Consider the following 13,461-nt stretch of genomic DNA (forward strand, 5'->3'; position numbering starts at 1 on the left):
TAGACAGTGCTCTGAACCTTTTTTCTTCAATGATTTGTGATCTTCACTGGTGTCCATGGATTACATGAAATCTTTCCACCTTTATCCACCTTTGTCATGGTAGGGAGAACACGTCAATGGAAGGGGGGGTCATCTAAGATAGCACAAGGGTTAAAAAAGAGAGAAAAGCGTGAAAATGTTCATGTCTGTCTGAGAAAACTGTAGAAAGCGTCTAGTGAGGGGTTATTTAGCCTTAAAACGTCTATAAAAACATCACCAGTACTTTGTGGATTTTATCTATTGCGAGTTCATTTGAGGACGTAAACCCTCGTGTTAAACGCAGGACCACTCAGGACTTCTCTGACTCTTCTTTCCGTTTACTTCAAGTTCCCCCAAAATGAGGAACCTGGGTCATCCGGCTCTTCTGAAGGTCTCGAGCTGATCTTCTAGCGTTTCAACTGTTCCGTGAGGAACTAATGACTGGAAAACTTTTTGGGCATTAAGCAGAGACAAGAACTTCCATCTTGCAGGGGGAAAAAAGGCCACTCCAGAAAGCAGTGGATTCTTTTCAGCTTCCTTTAATCCCATTGATTTTTCTGAAAGAATATTTCCTTCATCGGAGCCAATTTATCCGTACCCCGACCCAGGCGCTGTGCCTAATCTTTTCACAGTTTGCGATCTCTTTTCAGTTTTTGTCAAATCTGAGGATTTTGTTGCCTCCTTTGTATTTGAGGCGTTTTGTCTTCAGGAGGAAACAGCTCTGACAATTGTCTCTTCACAAAGCAGCTTGACTCATAGAATGATGTCATTTACCTAAAACTTCAGAAAAGGCTTTTCTGCAGCACATTCCCAAACGATGAGTCTGACCCCCTTTTTCTTCTCTGTTCCTAGTTTGTTCCTTTCAGGGACTACGTCGACAGATCTGGCAACCAGGTCCTCAGCATGGCTCGGCTGGCTAAGGACGTCCTCGCTGAGATCCCAGACCAGCTGCTGTCTTTTATGAAGAGCAGAGGAATTGAACCGCGACCAGCCCTCTCCTCATCACCGCTTCCCGAGCTGCACCGACACATCTGACCCCGCCTCATCCACCCTGTCTCAATTCCTATTTGTCCGTAACTGTCTCTTCTCCTCTCCCTGCTTATCTCCACTTGCCCCTCTTCCAGTTACTCCCTACTTTAGGCGTATGAAAGAACTGACCTGCCTGTTGCCCCTCTTCCTCACTTATCATCAGCGAGGCTAAACAGACATGTCCTATCTCCTGGCAGGCGCTGCTGCCCGACTCACCTGACGCTGCAGCTCATCTTTACCTCCTTTACGTTACAAAAGTGCGGTGAGACTAATTCCTCACCGCCGCCTTCCTGCTGACATTTGAACATTTGGGGGTGACGTTTCTAATTATTTTACTAATTCCTCCTAAGAGCTTTTTATAAGATATGTTTGGCAGCGGGTTTTTTTCTGGGGGGGTCATCTTCCTTTACTGAAGGAAAGAGATCTTAAAGCTCAAAGCTGCAGCTGGGAAGGTATGAAAGCAGACCACAATATTCCAGAACATGCCCACAACTGCAATATAATATGGCAAATGTGAATATTAATGTTAATTCTGCCAAAATAATACTGTAGGAACGATAAAAGGAATCTAAAAATGCCAAATTAGTTAGCATAAAAAACGTCTTTGGGAACAGAAAAATAAAAAAAGCAATACTGGAGAAGTAAAAGAACATTTAGAAACACAGAAATGAAGCAAAATGCTAAATTGAACCAAACAGTATTAACTAAATTAAGAAAAAACTATTTAAGGTTGAGTGAAAAGAAGCTGAGCAACAATGAGGAACAATAAATAATGAAGAATCCAGATTTACAGGTAAGTCATAACAAAGCATAAGTCTTTGAAAAGGCCAAACAATGCTGAAAAGTAGGTCAGTAATGTGATTGAAAAGGTGCATGAGGTAAAGATGCAGACAAAGATGTTGGAACTCAGTCATGATACTAAAAATGTAAATTTGCAGGAAACCGAAAGATTTTGAAAATGGCAGAATTAGAAAGTAGCGGAAAAATGCTACAGTCAGCAAAAAAAAGCTGGATTGGCTCTAAAGTGAGCACAACAGCAGGAAATAGAAGAAAAAATGTAATTTGGGGTCAAATGACAAGAATAACAAGTATAGATCCAAAACTTAAGGGAACTGTAAGACAGGTTATGCCTTAGTCTCGTGCGCCTGTTCAGATGCTGTAGGTTTTTGGGGGGGTCCAGGTCCGTGGAAGGTTGTAGAGGGGATTGTTCGCTTCTTAAGATGAGTGCAGGTGTGTCTTGAAGTTCTCTTGAGGCTCGTGCGGCCACTTCCAATTATGTCATGAAACTAGAACGACTATTCTCATACGTGTGGTAAGAGTATCAAGAGGTATTCATGAGGATAATGGTCGTTCCACGCACTTATGACACATGAGTGATGCTGTTGTACAGTGTCCTTACACCACACTCTAGTAAGGTACAATTACTGACTCCCTACTGACCGTGCATGGGGTGTGCACGTGATACGCAAGCGTCCATAGGATGTCTACACAAAGTACACACTGATTGCCGAATTTCCTGATTTTAAATAGTCAGGCTGCAGCAAGGAGCGCACTTATCACGTGAACAGCACTATGGGCTCCTTGTGCCGTCCACAAGAGTTGCGGAGGTTGAAAAGATGAAAAACTCGTACGAATCTCTCCTCCTTCTTCTTTACTTACCCTTACGTGTTGTGTAAGTGTTCACTTCGACCGGTCACCTTCAGCGTGGCCGTAGGAACGCATGTGGAGGAACATTTTCTCTCTACAGGCTCATCGAGCGATCTACGGTCTTAAAAATGTCCTGTGTGTCACTGCCGTGCCCAGTACAAGTTTACCCTTTTTTCACCAGCATCCATACCTAAGGGCAGTTGTGACTATGGCATTAAAAATATTTTAAAAAAATAAAAACAAGTAGCAGTGCTCAAAATGCTGAAATAAAATATACGTGGGAAGCTGAAAAATATGCGTGAAGGACGTAAACGGAAGCAAAACCTGTTTATCAATGCTAAAAAGGCTAATCTGGCTAAAATAAAATGCTAAATCTCAGCTACAAAGATAAAACAGACTGATGTGATATAAAGGAACACTCCAGCAGAATTGAATTTGCGATTTAAAAAACAAAAAGGGCGATAATCTTTTTCTTTTTTTACAGTTCGAATTGGACCTTTAGGGGAACACATACAAAGCTTCATCGATTCATTAGAAAGGAGATGAACAAGTAAAAGAATCTCTAGAAGGTACAACAGTTATGTGCCGTTTGTCCTCTAAAGCTCTGCAGGAACACTCCGATGCCAAAGAAATAGGAAGCAGTGTTATCCTTAGCTGCATCATTTGGGAGAAGACCTATTAAGAGCCTAATGTGATATTTAATTAAAGTTAAATGAATCTGAAGCTCTCCATAAGCTTCACATGATTCCCTTTACGAGTTGCAGTAATCCGGAAATGTTTTTTTTTTAGGTTTATTCGACTCAAAAAATGCAGAAAATTCGTCCCAACAGAGCTTTTGTTGGGAATTCTGTCGCACGCCTAGACACGCACACCTCTGCCTACCACGCTGCATCCCACCTCTCCTCACCCAGCGTGGGTCGAGGCTCGGTGCAGGTTCTCCCCCCCCCCACTGTCAGAGAAATGCCAGTCTCTCCAGCTGCCCCGCAGAGAAGAGGAGGGGGAAAGGAAGGAGAGGAGCCAGAGGGAGGGAGTACAGGGAGGAGAAGAGGAGCAGGGGTAAGAGGGAAAGAGCTCAAGGACACTGGGGGTAAGAAAGCAACAAGGGATTTGTTTTGTTGAAGGCCAAGAGGGACAGAAAGCAGGAGAAGAAGGTGAGAAAGTCTCTGTATGCACAAGAAAATTCAACTTTAGCGAAGGGCAGATGCACATACTTTGTAAAGCAATATACCTGAGTCCTAATGTTATGTGTGCCCAATGCATGTCTCTTCTTCTCCCCTGCCATTACTTGACATTTCATCCCCAAGCGGACCAGAGCGGCGTGCAAAGTGGGCAAAGTCTGCCACCTAGTGCCCGCCGTTCATATAGCAGGGTATCTTTGTCATGCATGTACATTCCTGTAGTATCTCAGACATGCATGGCCAGTCTTACAATCACAGCAACCACACCAACAAAGAGGAATCCCATACCCTACATCATCAACTCGGGTGTAAAATGTGTTGCTTTTTTCAAGTGAATGTCGAGGTTGTGCTGAAGGGGAATGTTACATGTGCTTTGTAAGTAAAATGCCTTTTTTCTTACCCTCTTTTGTTACGTTGAGTAGTTTTTACATTTTTATTTTTTGCATGTGGGCAATAAAGCGTTGCAGTTGTTTTAGTAGATGTTGCCCTAAAAGCAGAGATAGCGATATATATCTCAAAGTATAATATGCATTTCTCCTCTGTCGCTGTATATTTTCATTTGTGGGATTAAAACTCCTGTGCCCTGCTGAATCCAGTGAAACCACAAGTGGATTTGAGATTATAGGGAGGTCAGAGGGCATCAGGATTTCAGCCTCCTGACAGTTTGACATGAAGAAGCTTTTATCGTCCATACAGGACCAAGAGTTTCTTTTTCACTTGCTTGACTTAGAGCCGCCAACGTCTTTTACATCTGTGTTTCTAAAACATCTGTATTGTATGTAGAGGTTTTTAAGGATTAAAAAAAGGACATTATAGGAAGCTGCTTTGACAAATACTCGTTGTGTTTTGATATGGGGTTTAGAAATGTTTGTGTGCACTCATATCTCCTGCACTTGGTGAACTGTTGTTCAATATTACCAAAATTAAAACAACCCAAACTGATCATTGCACGTGAGTTATTTCTCTTTTTAAAGAACCCCTTCAAAAAGGGTTCCAATGGTTTCATCGAACAGGATTAACCCTTTTAACTCTGGAGTTTTGGCTCCACTGTTTACATCTATTCCAGTATTGCAACTTTTCAACCGCTTACGTGATTAACCTCAGTGAAGCAGAGAAAATCAGCTTTGCAGCGCTGATGTGCAACACCTTACAGCAGTGACGTTTTTACGGAATCAACTAAAATCTGTCACAAAGTCATATGGTCTGTGCATCACACAACATTTTATATCAGTAATGAGTTTTATAAAACTACATGAATAGAATATACTAAACTAGACTAGACTAGAATAGCTCCCATACCACCCGAGTAATGCACTTTTTATAGCACTATCACTGGAAGAAGGTTCAGGTGTCCAGGATTTGGTTTTAAACCTTGTGCTATCCTAGGCACTTTAACATTGGGAGTTGGGTCATCTAGACCCACTAGACAGTGCGCTAAACCTTTTTTCTTTAATGATTTGTGATCTTCACTGGTGTCCATGGATTATATGAAATCTTTCCACCTTTATCCACCTTTGTCATGGTAGGGAGAACACGTCAATGCAAGGGTGGGGTCATCTAAGATAGCACAAGGGTTAACTGGGACTTTCATATGTTATGTTTCAGGTCTGTGATGTCACAGTTAAGGTGACACGCACCTTAACTGTGACACCTTCTAGTCTCTTTTTACATTTCAGACTCAGCAAGTCTGTGGCTGACTTAACAGCTAACTCTTTAGTTTAAGTTTAGTTTAAGAGTTGAGGATTAGGTTTCTGGTCACAAGTCCAAGTCATGTTTAAGTCTCTGTCTTTGGACCAGAAACGCAACATCTAACTCAGTTAGATCAGAGCAGATCAGTTTTTAAGTCTTTCAAAGACAGATCCCTGTTTTCCTGAACTTTTCAAAGCCACTCATGTCAGACTCGAGAGGGTCGTTAGGAACCAGAAGAACTAGCTTTTCTGAAATAAGAGATGATAAGAACAGCAAATATATCTTCTAAAGATAATATATTAAAAAATAAAGGCAGAGTAGAGGTTCTGTAAGCTCCCATTTTAAACTCTAGATGGCCTCAGTTTCCCTCCATTGGTTTCTGGTGGTTGTTGGTTCACCTGCGCTCCTCATCTCAAATATTAGACATAAGTTAAATCAAGTTATTCCTACTATCAGCCCAGAGCAGGCTGAAGCGGTAGAAGTGGAGGCATCCATAGAAACCTCTGTAACATTAGACTGCTTCACTGCTGTGGATCAAGCAGAAATAACATCAATTATTACGTCCTCCAAATCCTCAGCTTGTCTGTTAGACCCAATTCCCACTAGACTTTTTTAAAGAAACCTTCCCCCTAATTAATGATTCCATATTAACCATAATGAATACCTCTCTGGAAACGGGTTACGTGCCACAGTCTTTTAAACATGCAGTTGTTAAACCTCTTCTGAAAAAGCCCAGTTTGGATCCTAGCATTTTGGCCAACTATAGACCGATATCAAACCTGCCCTTTATTTCTAAAATCCTAGAAAGAGATGTAGTTAACCCTTGTGCTATCCTAGGCACTTTAACATTGGGAGTTGGGTCATCTAGACCCACTAGACAGTGCGCTGAACCTTTTTTCTTCAATGATTTGTGAACCTCACTGGTATCCATGGTTTACATGAAATTTTTCCACCTTTATCCACCTTTGTCATAGTAGGGAGAACACGTCAATGGAAGGGGGGGGGTCATCTAGGATAGCACAAGGGCTTAAAAAGCCTAAATCATTAAATAGTGAAATATCAGGTGAGAAAAAAAGAGCCCTTTCTCTTCTAGAAGGAAGTTCTCAGGTCAGATCATCACTGGATTTAATCACATTTATTCTTAATTGAAGAAAAGACACATTTAGGGCGACAGTGGCTCAGGTGGTTGAGCGGGTCGTCCAATGATCAAAGGGTTGGCGGTTCAATCCCTGCTCCCACCAGCCAAAATGTCGTTGTGTCCTTGGGCTAGACACTTCACCCTCCCTGCCTCCAGTGTGGCTCCACTGGTGTGTGAATGCGCATGAATGCTCCCGGTGATGGTCAGAGGGGCCGTAGGCGCGAAATGGCAGCCACGCCTCTGTCAGTCTGCCCCAGGGCAGCTGTGGCTACAACTGTAGCTTACCATCACCAAGTATGAATGAGGAGTGAATGAATAATGGACACAATGTAAGCGCTTTGGGTATCTGGAAAAGCGCAGATAAATCCAATCCATTATTATTATTATTACATATAGCTAGCTATTTTGAGAGAAAATTTGAAGATAAACTTTATAGAACTTGTTTGAAACTCTTTTGATGGGAAAAAGCTTTTGCGTACTTCCATTTGAAAACAAGCACACATTTCTGAACCCATCTTGGTTCAGTCCTCTGATACTGAGTGATCTGGTGAATTCAGGTCTGCTTGAAAATGAACATTAATAAAGGCGTTGGGGAAAGTTGCCACTTTTTCTTCCCTTCGTGTTTTATTCATTGTCAGAGCTCGTTTTGGACAATGCTTTCTACATCTTTTTCAATCTTTTTTGAATTTCTTTATTTCAATCAGAAACAAAAATAAACACAAGAGTTTAAAATAGACAGATAAAACAAGACAGTGTGCTTCAAAAGTAGTGGTTTGAAGAGAAATCTTGTATGATCCCACCCCTTTTTTACAACACCTGATGATCTGCGTATTTCTATTTACAGTTTAGCACACGTTATACATTCACATTACATTGTGCAACGCATCTATGCAGAAGACATTTTTGTATTTATTCATCATTCCTTGCCTTGTACAGTTCCATCAAACACGTCATGTTGGTTTTTTTTAAAGCATGTAAATGTTTGGTTTGTTTAAATGAGCAGCTGTTGTAACTGCAGGAAGTTTCCAGGCAGTTTAGTCCTCTTCTAACGGTGCATCGCGTTAGATGAGTTTGGACCAAAGCAAATGAAGATGCAAGCCTGAATCATCCTTTAGCTTTTAGAACCGCCGTTACCGAGCTGAACAACAAGGACCGGATCCCCCCAATGTTGTTTCCCCGTTTGAAGACAAAAACATACAATGGATGAGGAGATTCAAATGTCAGTGTTTTCCCTCATAACTCCAGCGTGAATGCAGCAGCTCAGAGGAACATTTGGTACCAAGCTCCATGTCACAGCTCATTAAGCATAATGACATAAAGAGGCAGAGGAGAAGCTCTGGCTCCTCAGGTACTCAGAAACCGGCAGCAGTCCCGAAGAAAGAGGAGGATCATCTATTCCAAGAGGCTGTTTACAGCTCCTGAGGTGACGTTTAAAACAAGAGCAATGTGACACCCAACACCCCAACGGCCTCTCATGTAGGATGATTTCATTTTCAATAACACCTCACTCTGCTGGAGCTCTGCGCAACAACACGCCGCTCCTGATGTCATCACGGCGTTCCCTCTTTTCCCTTTCTAAACATAATGTTTTATGACTTAGTGGAAAGAAACGGGGAACAACATCTGGCAGAAACATGTGTTTTTCAAGGGATTTGAACAAACCCGGTTTTGTGGACTAATAGGTCAAAGAGGCTTAGCTCAAGGAAACTTTGGGCAACTATAAACCAGCCCTTCAAGCTGGAAAAAAAGGGGAGCTCATTTGAAGTTTTGTAGTGAACTGCTTTACTAGATTCAAGACAAACTACTGTTTGTGAAAAAAACAAACGCTGGACTGGAACCATGCTGGCCCGTGACTCTGCCAAGCTCTCTAACAGAAGGGCTGAAGTTGACGGATTCTGCTCTACATCTAGTCTGGCCAAAGTCATCCCACATTTTGAAAAGGCTGTGCAACGCGCTGTCACAAACACAACAATGCCGCTTTTCTCCTTTTCCACTTACCTCACTCCTTTCAGAAACAGATTCTTGTTGTTGCCATGCTGTCACAGCAGAGAGGGGCTGAGGGAGAGGGAACCAAAAACAGTCCAAACCTGTCCAAACTCTCAAAATGTGTCCACTGAGGTGATGCTCAGCAATCTTGAAGATGTGTGTAGAGCATGTATATTAAATGCCAACAACATGTACCTCAGATGTGGTGCAGTGAAGGAGTCCCGACTGAAGTTTAGAGTCATATCCTCAGGATATCTGGGTCTTCAACCTCACATGGGAAGAAATCAAGTCTGCAGAGGCAGCTTCATGATTTAGACAAAGTGTGGATGGGAAATATTTTGTTGATGTAAATGGATGTTTTTGCACACATTTGTAAGGTTTTATAGATCACGCAGAACCTTTTCAGTAAAACGAGTTCCTAAGTACTTTGAGGTGCAACAAGTACAGGTTGAAAAGACCCTGGATCAGTTCTTCAGTAGACAGGAGAAAAAAAGCTGCACAGAAACCTCCTCAGTGCCAGAAAAACTATCACAAGTCGGCAGCAAGTACTGTGTCAGACAACAAATAACAAATTATGGTTGCTCTTCATTGTTCCAAAAGGGAATGTTTTAATTAATTAAAGGAGGACGAGACACAGAAGGAAGACAGGCGAGTCAATATCAGGCAGGGGGGTTGTTTTCAAATTTTTGTATTGCTTTTCTTAACTCTTTGGTACTACAGTAGAGCGCTAGCTCCAGTCTTGACATTGTTTCAATTACTGTAACCCTGTTTGTATGGGTCCGTCTGCGGTGCATCTCCGTGGCGTGGATAGTGTGTTTTTTTATTAATACCATTCATTGTTTACTTGTCATTCTATTTATCCTCCTGATGGAGTGTTCATCAATGTTTCCTTGTTGATGAAGGCTTTCATTTATCTAGGTGACGTTCTTGAGTTTGAATCACGGCATCTGGATGTAAAGTCTTCTTCCAGTGGAACGTTTCACCCCTCATTCAAGTGCTACTCCTCAGTCAAATACTTCCACAGAAAAGTGAAGGAAAACCCTGGTTCTCAGGTTCAGGTGAGCATCCAGTCCTGCTAAATGAAACGGATCATCCATGGAAAGTCTGGGGCGCTCCTGCTGCATCCTTCATACCTCTGACGGCTGCATTCTTGGTTGTTTTATAATAAATTCTGCTCCATCATTTGCTGGTGGGTTAATCACACCTGGTCCAGGTAAACACCAGCGAGTGGAAAGCAGTTCTTTTTGTTGGAAACCTCTGAGATGAATCCCTACGTCCAACTGGCTTTAGCTGAAGTATCTTTTGCTCATAGGAGACACGGGATGATCTTTAGGTATGTAAACCGTGATACTGTCCTTATGTTTTCTTGCCTCTGCGGCACAATTTAAAGCCATTAAAAGTTGACTTGGCCGCAGCTCACTGAAGCAAACTGTTTTGTAGTTCTGCAGAGACAGAGGAGGCCGGGGACACATAATAGCCCTTTCTCTGTGATTTTAAAGAAGGCACAGCTTTGTTCTCTGTGTCTGTAAATGGTTTGAAGTAGGAATGCAGATGCAAGACTTGGAGGCTCCACACTCTCTCCATGGAGCAAGGCAGTAGCTGCGCAGCAGCTCCTCACACTGCAGCCTCTGTCCAGGTAAAAGATCAGCATCTGGGGAACCGAGAAGTCATAAAAAACAATGACAAGGATTTCTCCTTTAGTACTCGCTTTCATGGCATAATACTTTCCAAGAGGAAAAAGTTGAGCCTTTTACGGGTATAATCTTTAGGATATATTCTGACCCAGCCTGTTTTTTCCCCCTCATACATTATACTGGAGGCCAGGAGAGTTGAGTTAGGAGTTATAAACAAATAATAACACGATTCTATAACATGTTTTACTTAAAAAGCCCATAAACCACTTAATAAACAAAAAGGGTGTACAACATCCCATAAACAGCATGGCACATATTCATGAACATATATATAAAAATAGACAATAGACGAAAAAGGACAAAAACAGGAGAGAGAAAAAAGAACAAGAGGAGTCAGATCTCAACTTAGCTTCCATCTTCCATTCATTTGTTACCGCATTTATTTTTATTGTCATATTTGGACATATATCCACAGTCATTTACATTGTATTACACTGTATTCATGTGGTTCTTCAGTAAGCAATCTCAAACTAAAAGATGTAAATATTATTTTACTCCATCTCTGGTTAGAATCAACTACCTGCTTTAATTTTCATTCTTTTACTGTTGGTGATTCGATATTTTTCCAGTTTAATTTTTTCTTGATTCACCGGGAAGTGACAAATGGTCCTGTGTATACCTTCGAATAATCAGCAAAGGGTTACCGAGGTTTTTTGATAACCACGCCCCCATTCCATGCCTTGTTTCTGCCATATGTTGTATGGTTTTGTTCAGCTTCAACCAGGATCATGGAAATAGTTTTTACAACATTCTGGAAAACATGTAAATAAAAGAAGTAAAGTAAATTTTTTGTGAATATCTATGGTCACGTTAAACCACTTGTTCATTCAAATGAATGGGGGTAATGATTTGGAGTGTAACAAGCCCCCTATTGGTGATTTGGTGAACTGCGCCCTGGTTTCACATTCAAACAGGCTTCAATGTGGAAGTGAAAAGGTTATCAGAGAAACTGTTGATTCAGCATTCATTTATACGCAGCGCACCATTGAGAGCACAGCTTTCTAAATCAAAGACACTGTGTTCACTTTCACACAGTCCCACTTTCATATGGAGCTGCCCAAAACAACCTCAGCCTTATGTGCGGCCACTGAGCCAGTGGAGCAGTGGACCGGCGGGGTCGGGGCTCCTGCTGAGGGGCACCCCGGCGGGGGTTTGAGGTGGTGGCTGACTTGATCTAACCATTAATGAATGTGATCATTAGTCCTCCGCTGCCACTCGAATGCACTTGTTGCTGCACAGTCTTTAAATGATGGGATAATTATTTTTTATTTTTACGCAGGACAACCCCTTTTTTAACTTTTATTTTGGTAAATATTTACGAAAATATGTAACACAAAAGGTGTTTTTATATCCGTTCTTTATATATACTTAATAAAGCAAGTACACAAAATAATTAAATATAATAATTATAAAAGAGGGTTCTAATTTTTTTAACTCAATGACCCTTTTATTGTTTTTCTTTTTTTCCCAACCTTTTTCAAGCCAAGGCTCCTCTTGGAGGGTCTCAGGAGACAGTCTGGAAATAAATGTGTACTCAGCACACAGGAAAACTTAGAGGCAAAGGGTCGATCCCCTCAAAAACATTTTTAACATCTCCGAGGTGAAACTCCAAACAAGTACGTGGTTACATCAAAGTTCCTTTTTTTGAAAACTGTGGCAGCGATCTGACCGTTTTAGCGCCATCAGCGCAGGAAAAATGACTTTTTTTTGTTTCTGGTGTTTGTATTATGTGAGGCAAGAGCAAACAAGTGTCCCCCCCCGAACCCCTACAGCTTCCTGTGTACATGGCAGGGTGTAAAAGTGTTTGGATGCTGTGAGGTTCGGTTATACTTAACCCAAGATAACAGACGGCTGAGAAGAGGAAAATAAAGATTCAAAATGTCCAGCAAACATCATCAGCTTGCAGAGCCATTTTAAGCTTGGAAAGTTTAGCAGTTTGTTGGTTTATTCTTTCAAAATTACCGTTTCAGATCAATCCCAGAGGAGATGCGAACAGAGTGAAGACAGAGCCCATGCTCACAGGCAAACCATTTTCCTAAAGATTGCCAGACAGATCATTGACCTTGGTGACAGCTTCATGCTGACTCATTTAGCTGTGCCAGCCTCCAGAGCTTCTTCAGGGCGAGTGCCAGCTTTGTGGAGGGTACTGCCCCCTACTGAAGGGGCCCATGCACCCCCCATTTTCACTTTTGGCATCCTTCGAGAAGCAACAGAGGAAATAAATCAATTTGATTTGTTGCATCCATCTGGGGATTACATAATATGCTTATGTGAAGGTGTTTGTGAGTTTGAACGGCGCACACGAAACCAATTAGCTTAGTGGGCTAAAGAAAAGAGCCACTGTGCCTTTGTCAGTGAGTTCTGCTCGCACTACATAGAACACTTTTGGAAAGAAAAATTAAAACTTATAACGTTTGACCAGGATAAAGCTGTAACTTAGGTGTGGAAGTGTAATATCCTGAAACGATGGCTAACACAAATCCTTGCCTCAACAGCTTAAACAAAAGAAAAGGCTTTAACCCACAAAGAGGCACCTGCATCTACTTAAACTGGTATTTTGTTACTAATTAAACTATTTCCACTGCTTAAAGACTCACTCAAATCATCCTTTAAAAAGTGTTCCCAGTGGTCTTTTAATCATGATTATGCTGTTTTCAGCCAAAATCAAAAATCTGTGTCATTTTCAAGGACATAGTTTATACCAGATCAGCAGAGCGGCAAAAGTTTATCAGAAATTCACCTCTGCATTGTGGGCGGGACTTATCACTTCCCATAACTCCTTTGCTTACATTCTCTCCTGCTATCTTAAAGCCCCTCACACCCAACCTGACATTACCAGCACAACAAAAAAGCTGAGCAATATTGGAATTATCCAGCCGTACAGTTTGGTGCCAAATTCCAGCTCAGACGAGGAAAACGAAGACGTGCATGGATTTATTGGTCTACAAGTGGATGGATGCATCAGATTGGAGTAGAGCAGTTTGCACCAGATTTTCTACGAAACAACTTCTATTTAAAAGGCTTTTCTTTTTATCTACTTCTGATTGGCAACAATTTGAATGAGAAAATACTCAGAAATGTA

At 41.6% G+C, this 13,461-nt stretch overlaps 1 protein-coding gene across 3 annotated transcripts in view; it reads left to right on the plus strand.

The window, feature by feature from the left end:
• cpne9 (copine family member IX) overlaps positions 1-4,814 on the plus strand; it is a 123,129-nt gene extending 118,315 nt beyond the window's left edge. For 2 of the 3 annotated variants that reach the window (XM_078949958.1, XM_011476713.4), the window contains one exon: positions 871-4,814. In XM_078949958.1, coding sequence (XP_078806084.1) covers positions 871-1,053 — 183 coding nt within the window. In that variant the 3' untranslated portion in view covers positions 1,054-4,814. The remainder of the gene's footprint in view (positions 1-870) is intronic. The other variant, XM_078949959.1, reaches the window with a different exon arrangement.
• The last annotated feature ends 8,647 nt before the right edge of the window (positions 4,815-13,461 follow it).

This window comes from Oryzias latipes, chromosome 7 (assembly GCF_053564925.1).
Source record: "Oryzias latipes strain Hd-rR chromosome 7, Olatipes_Hd-rR_3.1".
NCBI lineage: Eukaryota > Metazoa > Chordata > Actinopteri > Beloniformes > Adrianichthyidae > Oryzias > Oryzias latipes.